Raw genomic sequence first — 18,929 nt, forward strand, 5'->3', positions numbered from 1 at the left:
CGGACTCAGGCCGGCTCGTTCAAACAAATGGGATGCGGCGCTGGTCCGGCAGGGATACAGCAGCGGCCTGTTGTTAAATCTCCCACCAAATCTGGCAGCTGTATGTCCCAAACGTAGTGCCAATGCACCCCAAGAAGTATATGGAAAAGTAATGCAGTTTGAGTCGATGCAAAATAACGAAAGCTGTTGGGATGGTACAGTCAGTCTTGAATAACCCTAAATATATTATTTTATTCTATACTAGCCTGTTCTTTCCTATACTCCTTTTTTTTTTATTTTTTTTTTATTTACCCATGGCTTTTTCTAAACCAGAATTCTATTTTAAATGGCACCTAGCAAAAAGTCCTTGTTTTTTTACTAACATTCTGTATGGAGGTGAATATTGAAGCACAAAGCTAGAAAAACACCTGTCCTGATATATACTACCTTTAATTCTAGGCTATTCTGCACTGCAACTTAAGGTTGGTTGAGCAATATTGGTGCACGTGGAAAAGTAGTCTGGCTACGCTTTATGCACAGCGTGAGGAGGCTGTGTTGGCTTCAGAACACTACTGCAGGAGACTGCTCTTGCTTTCATTCCGTACATGGAAAGAACATGTTGAAGATCTAAAAGCAGAGTAAGATAATAGGGGTCCAATGTTAATAACTGTAACCGTGTGTGATGGAAAAAAAAGTTAACTTGTTACAGACTGTAGTAGGGTTACTTATATGTGCTTGTCTTTAGTGCACTATTTTACTTGTTTGCAAGTCTTCCTTTGTTTCCATTTCTATTTATTTTTATACTTCTACAGGGGTGTGGAAATAAAAAAAAAATAAAAAAAATACTTGTCCTAGGGAATAAAGCGGAACACAATCTACTTGTCCCTCAAGAAAATCCACTTGTCCTGATAGAGAAAATAATTTCAACCAAAATAGTATGAAAATAGGGTCTTTATTAGTTTCTGCACTTTCAGTTTTTCCTCCTTGTCCTATAATAGCCATAACTTAGTTTTTCTACCTACAGACCCATATGAGGCTTTTTTTTTGCGGGGAAGTATACTTTGTAATGACACCTTTTCATTTTTCCATAACATATGCTCTGAAACAAAAAAAAATTAAAATTAAAACGTCAAGAGAGTATTTACTGCATGCACCTTTCCAGCCAGTCATATACACACTTGAGTCCAGGATCATCCGAGACCACCCATCCACGGTAGCACTGCCGGTGCCTGCCTCAAATAGACACAGTCCATAAAGCAGTATCAATCGATAGAGAATAGCAGGCGGCACTCCAGGTACTTGTGCAATAAAACCGCTTCTTCATTTGCTCGAGTAGCGGGTTATAGCAGAGAGGAACACACCAACAGTTTCATGTCCACTAGAACGCTTTCTCAAAAAAAAAAAATTATTTGTAAGGTGAAATTTTCGCCATTCACCTTGTGGTCAAATTTACATATTGTTTTGATACTTTACATCAGCCTGATTACACCAATACCAAATTTTGGTTCAGTTTTTCTAACTTAATTTAACCCCTTAAGGACCCAGCCATTTTACACCTTAGGACCCGGCCATTTTTTGAACATCTGACCACTGTCACTTTAAACATTAATAATTCTGGAATGCTTTGTTATCATTCTGATTCCGAGATTGTTTTTTCGTGACATATTCTACTTTAACATAGTGGTAAAATTTTATGGTAACTTGCATCCTTTCTTGGTGAAAAATCCCAAAATTTTATGAAAAATTTGAAAATTTAGCATTTTTCTAACTTTGAAGCTCTCTGCTTGTAAGGAAAATAGATATTCCAAATACATTTTTTTATTATTCACATTTCCAATATGTCTACTTTATGTTTGCATCATAAAATTGTCATGTTTTTACTTTTTGAAGATACCAGAGGGCATCAAAGTTCAGCAGCAATTTTCCAATTTTTAAAAAAATTTTCAAACTCACTATTTTTCAGGGACCAGTTCAGGTTTGAAGTGGATTTGAAGGGTCTTCATATTAGAAATACCCCACAAATGACCCCATTATAAAAAACTGCACCCCCCCAAAGTATTCAAAATGACATTCAGTCAGCATTTTAACCCTTTAGGTGTTTCACAGGAATAGCAGCAAAGTGAAGGAGAAAATTCACAATCTTCATTTTTTACACTCGCATGTTCTTGTAGACCCAATTTTTGAATTTTTACAAGGGGTAAAAATAGAAAATTTATACTTATATTTGTAACCCAATTTCTCTCGAGTAAGCACATACCTCATATGTCTATGTAAATTGTTCGGCAGGCGCAGTAGAGGGCTCAGAAGCGAAGGAGCGACAAGGATTTTGGAGAGTAAGTTTTTCTGAAAAAACACATGGCATACTATTTTGGAAACTAGACCCCTTGAGGAACGTAACAAGGAATTAAGTGAGCCTTAATACCCCACAGGTGTTTGACGACTTTTGCATATGTAAAAAATAATTTTTTTTCACTAAAATGTGTTTCCCCCCAATTTTCACATTTTTGCAAGGGTTAATAGCAAAAAATACCCCCCCAAAATTTGTAACCTTATCTCTTCTGAGTATGGAGGTACCCCATAAGTTGACCTGAAGTGCACTACGGGCGAACTACAATGCTCAGAAGAGAAGGAGTCTTATTTGGCTTTTTGAGAGCAAATTTTGCTCAGGGGGCATGTCACATTTATGAAGCTCCTATGGTGCCAGAACAGCAAATAAAAACACCTGGCATACCATTTTGGAAACTAGACCCCTTGAGGAACGTAACAAAGGGAACAGTGAGCATTTACCCCCCACTGGTGTCTGTTAGATCTTTGGAACAGTGGGCTGTACAAAATTTTTAATTTGCACAGCCCACTGTTCCAAAGATCTGTCAGACACTTGTGGGTTGTAAATTCTCACTGCACCCCTTATTACATTCTGTGAGGGGTCTAGTTTCCAAAATTGGGTCACACGTGTTTTTTTTTTTTTTTTTTGCGTTTGTCAAAACCGCTGTAACAATCGGCCACCCCTGTGCAAATCACCTCAAATGTACATGGTGCACTGTCCCTTCTAGGCCTTGTTGTGCGCCCGCAGAGTACTTTGCGCCCACATATTACCTCTTGTGAAAATGAAAAGTATAGGGAAACACCAGTATGTTAGTGTAAAAAAATATATATTTTTTTACACTAACATGCTGGTGTAGACCCCAACTTCACCTTTTCATAAGGGGTTTAAGGAGAAAAAGCCCCCAAAAGTTGTTATGCAATTTCTCCTGAGTACGGCGATGCCCTAAACTGTTGCCTTAAAATACGACAGGGCTCCAAAGTGAGAGCGCCATGCGCATTTGAGGCCTAAATTAGGGATTTGCATAGGGGTGGACATAGGTTCTGTATTAGTGGCGTAGAATACCCCTAACTGAAGGTTTTCCAACCAGTGTGCCTCCAGCTGTTGCAAAAGTACAACTCCTCAGTCAGTATATGCTGGGAGTTGTAGTTTTGAAACAGCTGGAGGTTTGCCCCCCATGTGAACCTACAGGGTACATTCACACGGGCAGGTTTACAGTAAGTTTCCTGCTTCAAGTTTGGGCTGCGGTAAATTTTTTGTCGCAGCGCAAACTCCTAGCGGGGATACTCACTGTAACCCGCCAGTGTGAATGTACCCAAAAAACACAACACTACACTAACACATAAAAGGTAAAACACTACATATACACCCCCTTACACTGTCCCCCCCCCAATAAAAATGAAAAAGTATAGTGCGGCAGTGTTTCTCAAAACGGAGCCTCCATCTGTTGCAAAACAACAACTCGCAGCATTTCTGGACAGCCACTGACTGTCCAGGCATGCTGGGAATTTAGCAACAGCTGGAGGCACCCTGTTTCGGAATCACTGGAGTAGAATACTCCTATGCAATCCCTAATTCAGTCCTCAAATGCTCATGGCGCCCTCTCACTTCAGAGCCCTGTCGTATTTCAAGGAAACAGTTTAGGGCCACATATCGGGTATTTCCGTACTCGGGAGAAATTGCACTACAAATTTTAGGGGGCTTTTTCTCCTTTTACCCCTTATGAAAAGGAAAAGTTGGGGCTACACCAGCCTGTTAGTGTAAAAAAAAAGTTTATACGTACATGCTGGTGGTGCCCCATACTTTTTATTTTCACAAGCAGTAAAAGGAAAAAAAGACCCCCAAAATTTGTAACGCAATTTCTCCTGAGTACGGAAATACCCCATATGTGGGCGTAAAATGCTCTTTGGGCGCACAACAAGGCTCAGGAGTGAGAGCGAACTATGTACATTTGAGGCCTAAATTGGTGATTTGCACAGGGATGGCTGATTTTACAGCGGTTTTGACATAAACACAAAAACATAAATACCCACACGTGACCACATTTTGGAAACTACACCCCTCATGTAATGCATTAAGGGGTGCAGTGAGCATTTACGCCCCACAGGTGTCTGACAGATTTTTGGAACAGTGGTCCGTGAAAATGAAAAATTAAATTTTTCATTTGCACAGCCCACTGTTCCAAAGATCTGTCAAACGCCAGTGGGGTGTAAATACTCACTGCACCCCTTATTAATTTCTGTAAGGGGTGTAGTTTCCAAAATGGGGTCACATGTGGGGGTCTACTGTTCTGGCACCACTGGGGGCTTTGTAAACGCACATGGCCCCTGACTACCATTCCAAACGAATTTGCTTTCCAAAAGCCCAATGGCGCTCCTTCTCTTCTGAGCATTGTAGTGCGCCAGCAGAGCATTTTACGTCCTTACATGGGGTATTCCAATACTCAGAGATGGGGTTACAAATTTTGGGGGGCATTTTCTCCCATTACCTTTTGTAAAAATGGTAAATTTGAGGAAAAAACTGCACTTTAGTGAAATTTTTTTTTTTTTCATTTACACATCCGATTTTAACGAAAAGTCGTCAAACTCCTGTGAGGTGTAAAGGCTTACTGGACCCCTTGTTACGTGCCTTGAGGGGTGTAGTTTCCAAAATGGTATGCCATGTGGGGTTTTTTCTGCTGTTCTGGCACCATAGGGGCTTCCTAAATGTGACATGCCGCCCAAAAACCATTTCTGCAAAATTCATTCTCCAAAATCTCATGGTCTCTCCTTCCCTTCTGAGCCCTCTACTGCGCCCGCCGAACACTTTACATACACATGTGAGGTATTTCCTTAATCGAGAGAAATTGGGTTAAAAATTTTGGGGGCTTTTTCTTCTATTTCTTCTATTATTCTATTCTAAAAAAAAAAACTGGGTCTACAACAGTGCTTCTCAATTATTTTCTGTCATGCCCCCCTAGGAAGAAGAAAACACGCCCCCCGCGCGACTGTAAATAGTATCATTTGTCTATAAAATTGTTATAAGTGCACCTCTGCATAACACTGTATCCTTATTAACGTATATGAGGCTCTGTACACGGACAACAAGCGGGGCTCTGTACACGGACAAAAAGCGGGGCTCCCTCCGACCCCAGTCTCCATCCGTACTTGCATGGAAGTCCTGGGTCGGATGGTGGCAGCCATTACCGTCCTCTTCAACTGGCGATTCTCTCCCGGTGGTACAGGTCCCCTCTGTCTCTCTACCGCAAGATTGTTCTCCCTCGACAGTCTCGTCGGTCTCTTCTTTGGTGGCTCCGCTCCCCCCTGCTTCTTCAGGGGCGATCATTTCTTCCCCTCCACCGGCAGGTGGTCACAACAGATGCCAGTCTGTCGGGCTGGGGAGGTGTTTTCTGGGACCGAACGGTTCAAGGCCTCTGGTCTCCCCGAGAAGCCCTTCTTCCCATAAACATCTTGGAACTGAGGGCGATCCACCTTTGTCTGCTTCATTGGGAGTGCCTGCTTCAGGGCCGTCCTGTCCGGGTCCAGTCGGACAATGCCACGGCCGTGGCATACATCAATCACCAGGGTGGCACTCGCAGCTCTGCAGCAATGGCCGAGGGGACAAGGATTCTTCTTTGGGCGGAACACTGGGTTCCGGCCATTTCGGCGATTCACATTCCGGGAGTGCTCAACTGGGAAGCGGATTTTCTCAGCCGGTCCTCAGCCGACCCCGGCAAGTGGTCCCTGCATCCGGAGATGTTTGCACAGATCTGCGACCTCTGGGGCGTTCCAGACGTGGACCTCTTCGCGTCTCGACACAATTGAAAGATTCCTCGGTTTGTGTCGGTCCTGGGACCCCCTGGCTCTAGCCGTGGATGCCCTGGTGATTCCTTGGGCGAGCTTTGCCTTGCCCTTTCTGTTCCCTCCCCTTCCTCTCCTTTCCAGGGTCCTGAGGAAGCTAAAAGCGGAGGATCTTTCCGCCATCCTAGTGGCTCCAGATTGGCCCCGAAGGGCGTGGTACGCCGACGTGGTCAGGCTCCTGGACGACGTTCCGTTCCGCCTTCCACTTCATCCAGACCTACTGTCACAGGGTCCCCTTTGCCACCCCAATTTACAGTCGCTGCATTTGACGGCGTGGAGGTTGAGAGAGGTTTTAAGAGCTCACTGGTTCTCTTCCCAAGTGATTCGCACCATGCTCAGGGCTCGCAAGCCTTCCTCTGCGAAAATTTACCATCGTACCTGGAAGTCTTATTTTCGTTGGTGCGAAGCTCAGGGTTTTTCTCCCGTTACTTTTCCGTTCCCCGTCTTCTCTCCTTTATACAGTCGGGGTTGGAACAGGGACTTGCTCTCAGCTCCCTTAAGGGTCAGGTTTCGGCCCTTTCTATTCTTTTTCAGCGTCCTTTAGCATCCAATTCTCATGTTAGAACCTTCCTTCAGGGCGTGGCACATACTCTCCCCCCCCCCCCCCCCCCCCTTATTGGTCCCCTTCTCCCCCTTGGGACTTTTCTGGTGATTCACCAGGACAAGGTTGTTTTCCGGTTAGACCCTTCCTTTTTACCTAAGGTCGTGTCGGCCTTTCATCTCAATGAGGACATCGTCCTTCCCTCCTTTTTGTCCCGCTCCCTCTCATCCCAAGGAGCATTTACTCCACAAACTGGATGTGGTGTGGGCTGTGCGGACCTACCTATCTGTCACCTCTTCCTTTCGCCAGTGCGATTCTTTTTTCATCCTTACGGAAGGTCCTCGTAGGGTACACCCTGCTTACAAGGCCACCATTTCTCTGTGGATCCCATCTGCTATTTTGGAAGCTTATCACTGCAGGGGGAAGATCCCTCCCTTCAGGGTTTTGGCGCATTCCACCCATTCTGTTGGGGCATCCTGGGCTCTCCGTAACAAGACCTCTGCCTCGCAGATCTGTAAAGCGGCCACCTGGTCGTCTTTGCACACTTTCTCGAGGTTCTACCAGGTTCACACCTTTGCATCGGCTGATGCTAGTCTGGGCTGTAAAGTGCTGCAGGCAGCGGTGGTCCAGCCGTCTGCCTGACTGATTCTCTGCCCACTCAAGGGACGGCTTGGTACGTCCCACGGTCTGTGTCCACCAATGGAGCCGATAGAGAAAAGGAGATTTTTATGCTTACCGTAAAATCTCTTTCTCGAAGGATCCATTGGGGGACACAGCTCCCACCCTTTTCTGGTGTTCCTATTCGGTTATCTGTCCGAGGGTGTGTTCAGTTATTTTTTTCTTCTGGTTCTCGGACAGTGTGTGTTTTTTTTTTTTTTTTCCTTCGACCTGTCGGTCTTCTCCTATTGCTCTGGGACTAAAACTGATTAGCTCAGTGGCCTGGAGGCGGGTATACCCTGCTGGGAGGAGCCGACTTTTCTGTTGCCATAGTGTCAAGCCTCCTAGCAGCATATACCCACGGTCTGTGTCCCCCAATGGATCCTTCGTGAAAGAGATTTTACGGTAAGCATAAAAATCTCCTTTTCTCTATCCGCTCCATTGGGGGACACAGACCGTGGGTGTATGATGCGGTCTCTAGGAGGTATGACACTATGGCAACAAAGAACTCGGCTCCTCCTAGCAGGATATACCCGCCTCCAGGCCCTGAGCTAATCAGTTTTAGCTTAGTGTCTGAAGGAGGTGGACATGGTCTGGATTTTTCCAGACCAGGTCTTATGTTTTCTTATTTTCCTAGTTAGGGAATGTGTTAGTTTTTTATTCCTTTTTCTTTCATGTTTTCAGGTGGGGACTAAGGAACTGCAGCTCACGGTTTCCCCATTGCAATTGAGGGGGCACAGACATTGCATATATGCGCTGTTCACCCCCTCTCTCCAACGGTCAGCGTCTGGGGTTGTACCTCATGGGTCCGGGTCCCCCCTATTTCCCTGCTCGCCTCGCTCGCACATGGTAGCTCGGCATGATGCAGGTGACAAAAAGCTGACTGAAGACTCCATTAGGTAAGTTCTTCTGACTGAGGTGAGTATATATATATATATATTATATATATATATATATATATATATATATATATATATATATATAATTCCTTTCTTCCTTAGGTGCTGACTCGCAACCCCTGGAGACCCTCAGTTTTTGGCCCACCTAGGGGCTGGCCTGTGCTAGAGGCTTAATCTTTATTATTCTGGGGAGAGCAGTGGCATATTGGGATGAATGGCTTAGTTTTTTCTATGCACTCGTGTGTGTGTGTGTGTGTGTGTTACTGTGCACTCGTGTGTGTGTGTGTGTGTGTGTTACAATGCAGCTGACAGCCGTGGCACTTGTACTGTACGGGCGCATGAAGTGCCGACTTACTTTCACTTCAGCAGCATACTGCTGCCGGCGCATATCAGTCTTGCCTGCTCACTTCCCCGCGAGCGCATATGCGGACGACATGTGCGCTCTGGGCAAGGAGTGGGCACCATTTTTATTCTTCTTCATCGGCATTTCGGCGGCCGGGGCGCTATAGCTCTGCCCACAGGGCCGCCAGAGCTTACTGGAGGCGCGAATCGTCCTCCAATCAATATATGACTGATATACATCCTAGTATATGACTGACTTGACTCAAGTCTCCCGTTTGGTGGCTGAGGCCTCCCGTGACGTGGTGTCTGCCTTGAAGAGGTCTGCCCTGTGCCGGCCCTCTAGAGAGTCCCGCTCCTCTTCTCCACAAGCCTCACGCTCTCACAAGCGTACTAGCTGTGCTTCTTCTGACTCTTACATTGAGTCTTCAGGTAGACGTGGGCGCTCCACCCCCCCCCCGTGGGTCTCGCCCCTCCGTGTCATCTGTTCACAGACGTCTCTCCTCCAGAGGACGTTCCCGGAGTCGCCACTCAGCCTCGCCAGAGCCGCGTACCCGGTCACAGTCGCCCCCTCCAGGGCTGCCTCCACTCGTTCACATTCTCCTGGTGAACTGGCGGATGAGGCTTCCGAATCTGCATCTGACTCAGAGAACTGCTCTGATACAGTTGAAACGGTGAACTCATTGGTTGCGGTCATAAGAGACACCTTTCACTTAGTGGACCCAGGATCTTCGGACGTGACTCCTGAAGTATCCTTTCATCATGCTAAACCAGCACCTCAAAGGTTCAGCTCTCACGCTGAATTTGACATCCTTCTGGAATCTGCTTGGAGACATCCGGACAAGAGGTTCCCGGGATTGAAGAAGGTTCAAGTGCGTTACCCATTCGCCAAGGACCTTGCCTCTAAGGTGGTTTCCCCTCCCTCGGTGGATCCACCAATTTCCCGCCTCTCTAAGGCTACTACACTGCCGCTAGCAGATGCGGCTGCCCTCAAGGACTCGACAGACAAGAAGGTGGAGTCCTTAGCGAAGTTTGCTTCTGAAGCAGCAGGCTCTTTTCTGCTTCCCACCTTCGCCTCTGCATGGGGGTCCCAAGGCCCTTTCGGTGTGGTGCTCAAAACTCCGTCAGGGTATCCTGGCGGGATTCCCCCCAGAGGATCTTTCTGCTTTGGTTCTCCAATGCTCTAAAGCTGGGGACTTTCTGTGCACAGCTTCCATGCAGTCAGTCCGTTGTGCTGCCTTTGCTGTGGGTCTCCTAGCGGCCCTCCACCGATCCATGTGGCTTAAGGCGTGGGATGCGGATGCCGCCTCCAAAAGGTCTCTCACCGAGCTTCCTTTTACTGGTACCAGTCTTTTTGGCAAGCGCCTTGACGAGATTATCTCTGAGGCGACGGGGGGTAAGAGTTACTTGTTGCCTCAAAATAAGGCTCGCTCTACTTCCCAGAGGAAGTCCTCTTTCTTCCAGTCCTTTCGGACCTTTGGCCCCAATAAGGGGTCTGGGCAGGCACCTTCGCGGGACAAGAAGGCTCCCTCGTTCCGGGCGCGTCCGTCTTGGAAGTCGGACACCAACCGTTCCGGCAGTTTTGCGGCCAAATCGGGCAACCGCAATCCCACTTGCGCATGAAGTGAAGCCCCCACCCGCTGATTTTTCTCGGGTGGGAGGTCGTCTCTTACTTTTTCGAGACATCTGGACCGCACACATTCAGGACTCTTGGGTCAGAGACGTGGTGTCCAACGGATACCGAATCGAATTTGTCTCCCTTCCGATCGTTTTTTTTCAGTCCCGAGTCCCCCGGTTTTCTTCTCTGGCGAAGCAGTTTCGGGAGACCCTCCAGTCCCTGCTCCTCCAGGGAGTTATTGTCTCCATTCCTCCAGGGGAACGTTTTTGGGGTTTCTTTTCCAATCTTTTTGTGGTCCCCAAGAAAGGCGGTTCTGTGCGACCAATTCTGGACCTCAAGCGTCTCAACCGTCCTCTTCTCATCCGCCACTTCCAAATGGAATCTCTCCGTTCGGTAGTGGGATCCATGGAACAAGGGTAGTTTCTTTCTTCGGTGGACATCAAGGATGCCTACCGTCATGTTCCAATATTTCCCGGCCATCAGCGGTACCTCCGCTTTGCGATTCCGGAGGGGCATTTTCAATTCATAGCCCTACCCTTTGGTCCACTACTCCCTCGGGTCTTTACCAAGATCCTTGCGCCAGTGATGGCCCTGTTGCGGTTGAGAGGAGTCTCAGTGCTCCCTTACCTGGACGACCTTCTCATCAAGGCTCCCACCAGAGTCCAGACTCTAGAGAATGTGGTTCTCACTCTCCAGACCCTGAATCACTTCGTGTGGATGGTCAACCGGGACAGGTCTGTCCTCTCTCTCATCCAGGCTTTGATCTTCTTGGGACTTCAATTCAACACGGCCTCTGCCCGGATTTGCCTTCCGCCGGACAAACGTCTGGCGCTCCTGTCAGGAGTCCGCTCTCTTCGGGCCCAGGCCCCAGTTTCCATCCGCATTTGCATGGAAATCTTGGGTCGGATGGTAGCGGCCATGGGAGCCATACCCTTTGCCCAGTTTCATTACTGTCCCCTTCAACTGGCGATTCTCTCTCGATAGGACAGATCTCCTCTGTCTCTCGATTGCAAGATTGCTCTCCCTCGTCGGATCCGTCAGTCTCTGCTCTGGTGGCTCCGCTCCCCCCTTCTTCTTTAGAGGTGATCATTTCTTTCCCTCAACTGGCAGGTAGTTAAAACGGATGCCAGTCTGTCGGGCTTGGGCGGTGTGTTCAGGGACTGGACGGTTCAAGGCCTCTGGTCTCCCTGGGAAGCCCTTCTTCCGATATAAACATCTTGGAGCTGAGGGCGATTCTTCTTTGTCTTCATTGGGAGTCCCTGCTTCAGTCCCGCCCTGTCCGCGTCCTGTCGGACAACGCCATGTCCGTAGCGTACATAAGTCGGCAAGGTGGCACTCGCAGCTCGGCAGCCATGGCCGAGGTGACAAAGATTCTCAAAACAAGGTTCCGGCCATTTCGGCGATTCACATTCCGGGTGTGCTCAACTGGGAAGCGGACTTCCTCAGCCAGTCCTCAGCCGACCCCGGCGAGTGGTCCCTACATCCAGAGGTCTTCGCACAGATCTGCGACCTCTGGGGCATTCCAGACGTGGCCCTCTTCAGCCCTTTCTATTCTTTTCCAGCGTCCTCTGGCTTCTAGTTCTCATGTCTGGACCTTCCTTCAAGGAGTGGCGCATGCTCCCCTACTTATCGGTCACCTTCTCCCCCTTGGGACTTGAATCTGGTTCTGGGTGTCCTCCAAGGTGAACCTCTTGAACCCCTTAGGGAAGGTGTCCCTGCGCCTCTTTTCTTGGAAAGTGGCGTTTCTTGTTGCTATCACCTTCATTCGGAGGGTGTCTGAATTGGCAGCTCTCTCCTGCTGTGCTCTGTTTCTGGTGATTCACCAGGACAAGGTTGTCTTCCGACCAGATCCTTCCTTTTTGTCTAAGGTTGTTTCGGCCTTTCATCTCAATGAGGACATTGTTCTTCTGTCCTTTTGTCCCGCTCCTTCTCATCCTAAGGAGCGTTTACTCCACAAACTGGATGTGGTTCGGGCTGTTAGGTCTTACCTCTCTATCTCTTCTTCGCTTCGTCAGTGCGATTCCTTTTTCGTCCTTACGGAAGGTCATCGTAAGGGACAACCTGCTTCCAAGGCCACCATTTATCGGTGGATCCGGGCTGCCATTTTTGAAGCCTATCGCTGTAGGGGGAAGATTCCTCCCTTCAGGGTTGTGGCTCATTCTACCCGTTTCTGTTGGGGCATCCTGGGCTCTCCAGAACAAAGCCTCGGCCTCGCAGATTTGCAAGGCGGCTACTTGCTCACTTTGCACACTTTCTCGAGGTTCTACCGGGTTCATACCTTTGCATCGTCTGATGCTAGTCTGGGCCGTAAACTGCTGTAGGCGGCAGTGGAACAGCCGTTCTGCCTGACTATCTGCCCACCCAAGGGACGGCTTTGGTACGTCCCACGGTCTGTGTCTCCCAACGGAGCCGATAGAGAAAAGGAGATTTTTTTTTTAACACTTACCGTAAAATCTTTCTCGAAGGATCCATTGGGGGACACAGCTCCCGCCCTTTTGGGTTTCTCCTTGGTTATCTGTCCGAGGGTGTGTTCAGTTATATCTTTTCTTCTGGTTCTCGGACAGTTCGTGTTTTTTCCTTGACCTGTCGGTCCTCTCCTATTGCTCTGGTACTGAAACTGATTAGCTCAGGGCCTGGAGTCAGGTATATCCTGCTGGGAGGAACCGACTTCTTTGATGCCATAGTGTCATACCTCCTAGAGACAGCAGCATATAACCACCTTGTAGGGGGATTTTTTTGGGGGAATAAATGTTTTTAGTTATTTTTTTTTAACATGTTTTTTTTTTTTTTAAATTAAATTTGCTTTACTTTCTTAGTAGTGGAAGCAGTCTTATAGACAGAATTCATTACTAAGCCAGGGCTTAGTGTTAGCCTCAAAAACAACTAGCGCTAACCCCCAACTATTACCCATCGCCACAGGTGTGCTGGGAAGAGACGGTACTAACAGGCTTGGAGCGTCAAAAATGGCGCTCCTGGGCCTAGGTGGTAACAGGCTGGCGTTATTTAGGCTGGGGAGGGCCAGTAACAATGGTCCTTGCCCACCCTGGTAACGTCACTGTTGCTGCTTGGTTGGGATCTGGCTGAGAATGAAAACAAAGGGAACCACAAACGTTTTTGGAAATAATTAAATATTAATAAAATAAAAAATACAAAAAAAAAAAAGTGTGGGGTTCCCCCTATTTTCATTTTCAGACAGATACCAACCAAGCAGCCTGACGTTACCAGGGTGGACAAGGACTGTTGTTACTGGCCCTCCCCAGCCTAAATAATGCCAGCCTGTTACCACCTAGGCCCAGGAGCGCCATTTTTGATGCTCCAGGCCTGTTGTTACCAGCACCCCTGTGGAAGTGGGTACCAGGGTAATAATTGGGGGTTAGCACTAGCTGTTTTTGAGGCTAACTCTAAGCCCACGCTTAGTAATGGATTCAGTCTATAAGACTGCTTCCACTACTAAGCCTGTAAAGTGAATTTAAAAAAAATCACGTTTAAAAAACCTTTTATTCCAAAAAAACACTCCCCGTAAGCCCTCGTTAACCATTTTATTAATGTTTAAAAAGAAGAAAATAATGTGGGTCATTGTAGTCCTCCTTATCCGAAGTAGTCCTCTGCATAAATGGATCTGAAATAAGAAAAAAACACACAAATATGTTAGTACATTTATAGGGCTCTCCTCTGGGGAGAACGCCCATAAAACAGGGAGCCTCCAGCTGTTCCTAAACTACAACCCTCATTTTCTCAAGCACTTCATTGGAGGACACAGGACCATGTGTATATGCTGCTTGCCGCTAGGATGCTGACACTAGGCAAAAAAACAAGAGATGTGTGGCTCCTTTTATGCAGCTGTGATTTCATATTTCCCGCCAGAGACGTAATCTCGGCTCCCGGTGGGAAATATGAAATACTGCTCTCCAAAGCAAGTTTTCTAAGACAGGTCCAGGCTTAAATTTTATGCTGCTTTGTAGGCGGTTGTGACTTTTTGTGCGACTTTTGCACTTGATAAATCCCTGACCACTGCAAAGTGAAAACTGAAATTTGGTTTGGTAAGCTCTTTTGTAATTTTTTGCTTACAGCCAAAAGTTGCCCAAAAATTTTTTTTTTGTTCACAACTGTAGGACCATATCTAACTCCACCGTTCACACAATGCGCATAGTCGTGTGAATAAAGAGAATTCATTTGAATTATGGATTGCTGCAGTTTTTGCATAATGGTTGATTTGCAGTTATACATCTAATTGATCTGCTTCATTTATTTATGTGGATAGCTTGCTACGTGAGAGTGTATATGATGTGTCTCTATGTATTAATTGACAATTGCATTCATTTTTTTCTTTTCCATGCTAGGCGATACAGAGAAGAATCTGCTTCATGTCATCACCAACAGCTCTGTAAAAGGAATGCTTGGGATCAGTGGAGGCTGGTAAGATAAATACTGATAATATTTAATCCACTATCAGGTAAAGAGATAACTGATTATGGATAAATCAAAACAAGTCTGATCCATGGCAGTCACACCTCACAACTGCTGGTGTATTGGTACTGTATACCACAGAACACCTTACCAGGTCTCGTGACATCCATGCCTTTTAAGTCCAGCCTTTTTTTATAGTAAGAAGGGTACCTACATTATACTGATTTTAATGTTATGGCTGATTTGTTAGTGAATTATATCCACCTAATATGGAAATACAAAATTAGTCACTTGCAGTGAACTAGTAATGCCTAGAAAACATGGCGGGGGATAGGGTATCATCATATATCTTCCCAGGTTAGGACCCATTGGCAATCCTACGGCTGCTAAGGTACTTTGCAGATTAGATTTAATTAGTTTAGGGGCCTGTTAAAACAATTTTACCTGTAAACTTCCATTCCTTTTTACTAAAAATGGGATAGGATTCTATTTCTGCCTCCTGTTAGGCTCAGTTCATGATTTTCAGCAGCAAGAATAATTATTATAAATATTGATAGCAAATATTTTACTATGTATGATGTGATGCCACATGTAGAAGGCATAAGATCGACCCAACAATTGTCTGATGAGCTTGGCCAGGTCAAGAGGTATTTGTTCTTGAGTTTACATCTTACTGAATGTACCATGGGATTTGTAGAATGGACATTTAATATAGAAATTATTCAGCAGTGACACAAAGCAAGCTCTGATTATTTTACATTATTATAATAGTGCTTGACTATTAGTTTTGTAAGATGCCTTTTCTTGTGGCAGTTTGTGGTTTACAGACGACATAAACGACAGAAGTTTCTTTGTGCAGATGTATACTGTCAACAGTGGCTGCTCAGAAGAGTACTAGAAGCATGGAAGGTATGTGTGTGTGTGTATGTATATATATATATATATATATATATGAGGTTATGTATGTTCCTTTTTAACTTATATACTTTTATTTAAACATGAGGTAGCATATATCATTTTATTGCACTGTCTTGTACAAAGTATTCTTCTTTTTAGCACTACCATAGGAATATCCAGAGTGTTTTGCAAGAAGTGGCCAGGAAAGAGTGGCAACACAAAGAATGCATCCTTCGGTAAGTACACCCTCTCAAATGACTGCAAAGGGTTCACACAAAAATAGGTCACTCTTTACAAACATTTTTATTTGTAATATTTCTCTTACAAAAACTGCTAGCCTTTAACTACTGGCTTTCCTCGAGGCCCCTGTTTTTGAAGCATAAGGACTGGAGACCTATGAACCGAATTCTTACATACTGATTTAACCCTTTAACGACAAAGGACGTAAATTTACATCCTGGTGCTGCGGTACTTCGCGCACCAGGATGTATATTTACGTCCTGCACATGACCGTGAGCATCGGAGCGATGCTCAGATCATGCGCGGCTGGTTCCGGCGGCTGATCGCAGCCAGGGACCCACCGGTAATAGCCGACATCCGCCAACGCTATCAGACTGGAACGGATTACATGGAATCCAGGAGAAATGGGACTACTTAAAAGACGCATTATTGAAGGCAACAGAAAATTGCATTAGACTTCTCAGTAAAAGCAGAAAAAGGAAGAGACCACTGTGGTACTCAGCAGAAGTGGCCAAAATCATAAAAAACGAAATGCTAGCATTTAGTAATTATAAAACAACCCAGAGCAATGAAGATAGGGAAATCTACAAGATTAGGCAGAAAGAGGCCAAGCAAGTCATAAGTGTACTGAAGAGACAAAAAGAACAGAGGAGCGCGATCCTAGTGCATTACCATAAACATTATAGGCAGAGTTGGTTATGCTCAGAGCATAAGATCTACAGCAGCGCATCAGTAGTGGGTCAGCAGCCCAGGAGCACCCGAACATCCAAGGAGGTCGGCAGGCAGTAGTGAAATAAACGATTTAAAAAATATCTCCAAAGACAGGCGCTTTTCCCAATAAAAGGTTATCTTTATTCCATCAGGATAGACATAAAAAATTGGTGTAAAAAAGCACTTTCATCGCGTTTCTAGTTTGGACTGAGCTCTTTTTCAAGACGTGCATGGATGTATAGGGAGAGGTATAAGCAGTAGAAAGAGAGAAGTGCTCATGCCTTGTACAGAACACTGGTGAGACCTCACTTGGAGTATTGTGACCAGTACTGGAGACCGTATCTCCAAAAGGATATAGATTCTCTAGAGAGAGTTCAGAGAAGATCTACTAAATTAGTACATGGATTGCAGGATAAAACTTACCAGGAAAGGTTAAAGGCCCTTAACATGTATAGCTTGGAAGAAAGAAGAGAGAGAAGGGATATGATACAGACTTTTAAATACATAAAGGGAATCAACACGGTAAAGGAGGAGAGCATTTTTATAAGAAGAAAAACTACCTCAACAGGACATAGTTTTAAATTAGAGGGGCAAAGGTTTAAAATAATATGAGGAAGTATTACTTTACTGAGAGAGTAGTGGATGAATGGAATAGTCTTCCTGCAGAAGTGCTCGCTGCAAATAGAAAGGAGTTTAAACATGCATGGGATTAGCTATCCTTCATATAAGATAGGGCCAGGGACTATTGATGGATTCAGGTTATTGGGCAGACTAGATGGACCAAATGGTTCTTATCTGCCAACACATTCTATGTTTCTATGTCTGCCATTAACCCCTTCAGATGCCGTGATCAATACAGATCACGGCATCTGCGGCAGAAATATGGATGAGCGGATCGCCTGCAGCATGCCACGGTAATCCGATCATCCATAACGTTGCACAGAGGTCCCCTCAACTTCCTCCGCCGCCTTCCACGGGTCTTCTGCTCTGGTCTGTGATCGAGCAGACCAGAGCAGAAGATGACCGATAACACTGATCAGTGCTATGCCCTATGCTTAGCACTGAACAGTATTAGCAATCAAAGGATTGCTATAAATAGTCCCCCTATGGGGACTATTAAAATGTAATAAAAAATAAAATAAAAATAAAAAAAGTTATTCATTCCGTACAGGGAATGGCATGAACGCCAGAAAAAAAAAAGAAAAATGAAAAAGTTATAAATTGTCAAAATAAAAAGGATTTTCAACATACTAATTTTGTTACAAAGTTTGCGTTTTTTTTAAATTTTTTTAAGCGCAACAATAATAGAAAAATATGTAACCATGGATATCGTTTTAATCATATTGACCTACAGAATAAAGAACACATGTCATTTTTACCGTAAATTGTACGGCGTGAAAACGAAACCTTCCAAAATTTGCAAAATTGCGTTTTTCTTCTTAATTTCCCCACACATAGTATTTTTTTTGTTGCGCCATACATTTTATGGTAAAATGAGTGATATTACGCAGGACATCTGGTCATGCAAAAAACAAGCCCTCATACTAGTCCGAGGATGAAAATATAAAAGGCTTACAATTTTTAGAAGATGAGGAAAAAAAAAAAAATGCAAAATAAAATTTGCCCTGTCCTTAAGGTCAAAATGGACTTGGTCCTCAAGGGGTTAAAGGGGTTTTTAAACCTGTAGGATAGGTGATCATCAGAAGCGGGGTTTCCCTCTGGTTCAATGGAGCAGTGATGGGACATGCACTATGGTGCCACTGGAATGCTTTGTCTTGACTATCTTTGTTAAGCCTATAGCGTTCAATAGAGCATTTCTGACTGCCGCCTTATTCAAGCAGGGCCACGTGGACCCCTCATTCTTATCATTAGTGGGGGAAGGGGGGATCCCATCAGTCAGTCCCTCACAGATAAGACACCAATCGCCTATCCTGAAGATAAATGAAGTCTTGTTTGTTGGAAAATCTATAACCTTTTTTGTTTACCCAACACAGTGTCCTACATAACACCAGTGACTTTGTATTGTAGCTATTTTTAAATGAATGCAGTACCATGCACTACCAAACTATATATGGCACTGTTTCTGGTTAAACAATGGAAAGAATGTGGTTCTTTCTATGGTGTTGAGCTATAGTCCTACTGATCAAATATTGATGTCTATCATAATCAAACCTGTAAAGCCTGATGACAGATATCTGTCATGAGCAGGTGCACATTTTCATACACCAGGCTCCTGTTGCAACTACTGGGATTGAAGTAAACTTAGATCCTGGCAGTTTAACCCTTGCAGCCTTGGTGGATGGCCACCACGACATGTAAAGGTATTTGATCCCCCGCAAAACACATGCACAAGAGAGAGGGTGGTGAAGAAGGTAGCTGGGGGTCTGCCAATGATTTGGAATCACATTCAGGTAGATGTTTAAATAAATAAAACATTTTTAATAAAATTTCACGAAGTATTATTTTAGAAAGGTTCCAT

At 45.2% G+C, this 18,929-nt stretch overlaps 1 protein-coding gene across 7 annotated transcripts in view; it reads left to right on the plus strand.

Moving 5' to 3' along the window:
* Window positions 1–18,929, plus strand: part of SFI1 (SFI1 centrin binding protein) — a 175,550-nt gene that overhangs the window by 97,648 nt on the left and 58,973 nt on the right. For all 7 annotated transcript variants that reach the window (XM_056530373.1, XM_056530334.1, XM_056530384.1 and 4 more), the window contains 4 exons: window positions 439–617; window positions 14,536–14,611; window positions 15,416–15,511; window positions 15,659–15,735. In XM_056530373.1, coding sequence (XP_056386348.1) covers window positions 439–617; window positions 14,536–14,611; window positions 15,416–15,511; window positions 15,659–15,735 — 428 coding nt within the window. The remainder of the gene's footprint in view (window positions 1–438; window positions 618–14,535; window positions 14,612–15,415; window positions 15,512–15,658; window positions 15,736–18,929) is intronic.

The sequence above is a fragment of the Hyla sarda genome, chromosome 1 (genome assembly GCF_029499605.1).
Source record: "Hyla sarda isolate aHylSar1 chromosome 1, aHylSar1.hap1, whole genome shotgun sequence".
In the NCBI taxonomy this organism is placed as follows: Eukaryota; Metazoa; Chordata; class Amphibia; order Anura; family Hylidae; genus Hyla; species Hyla sarda.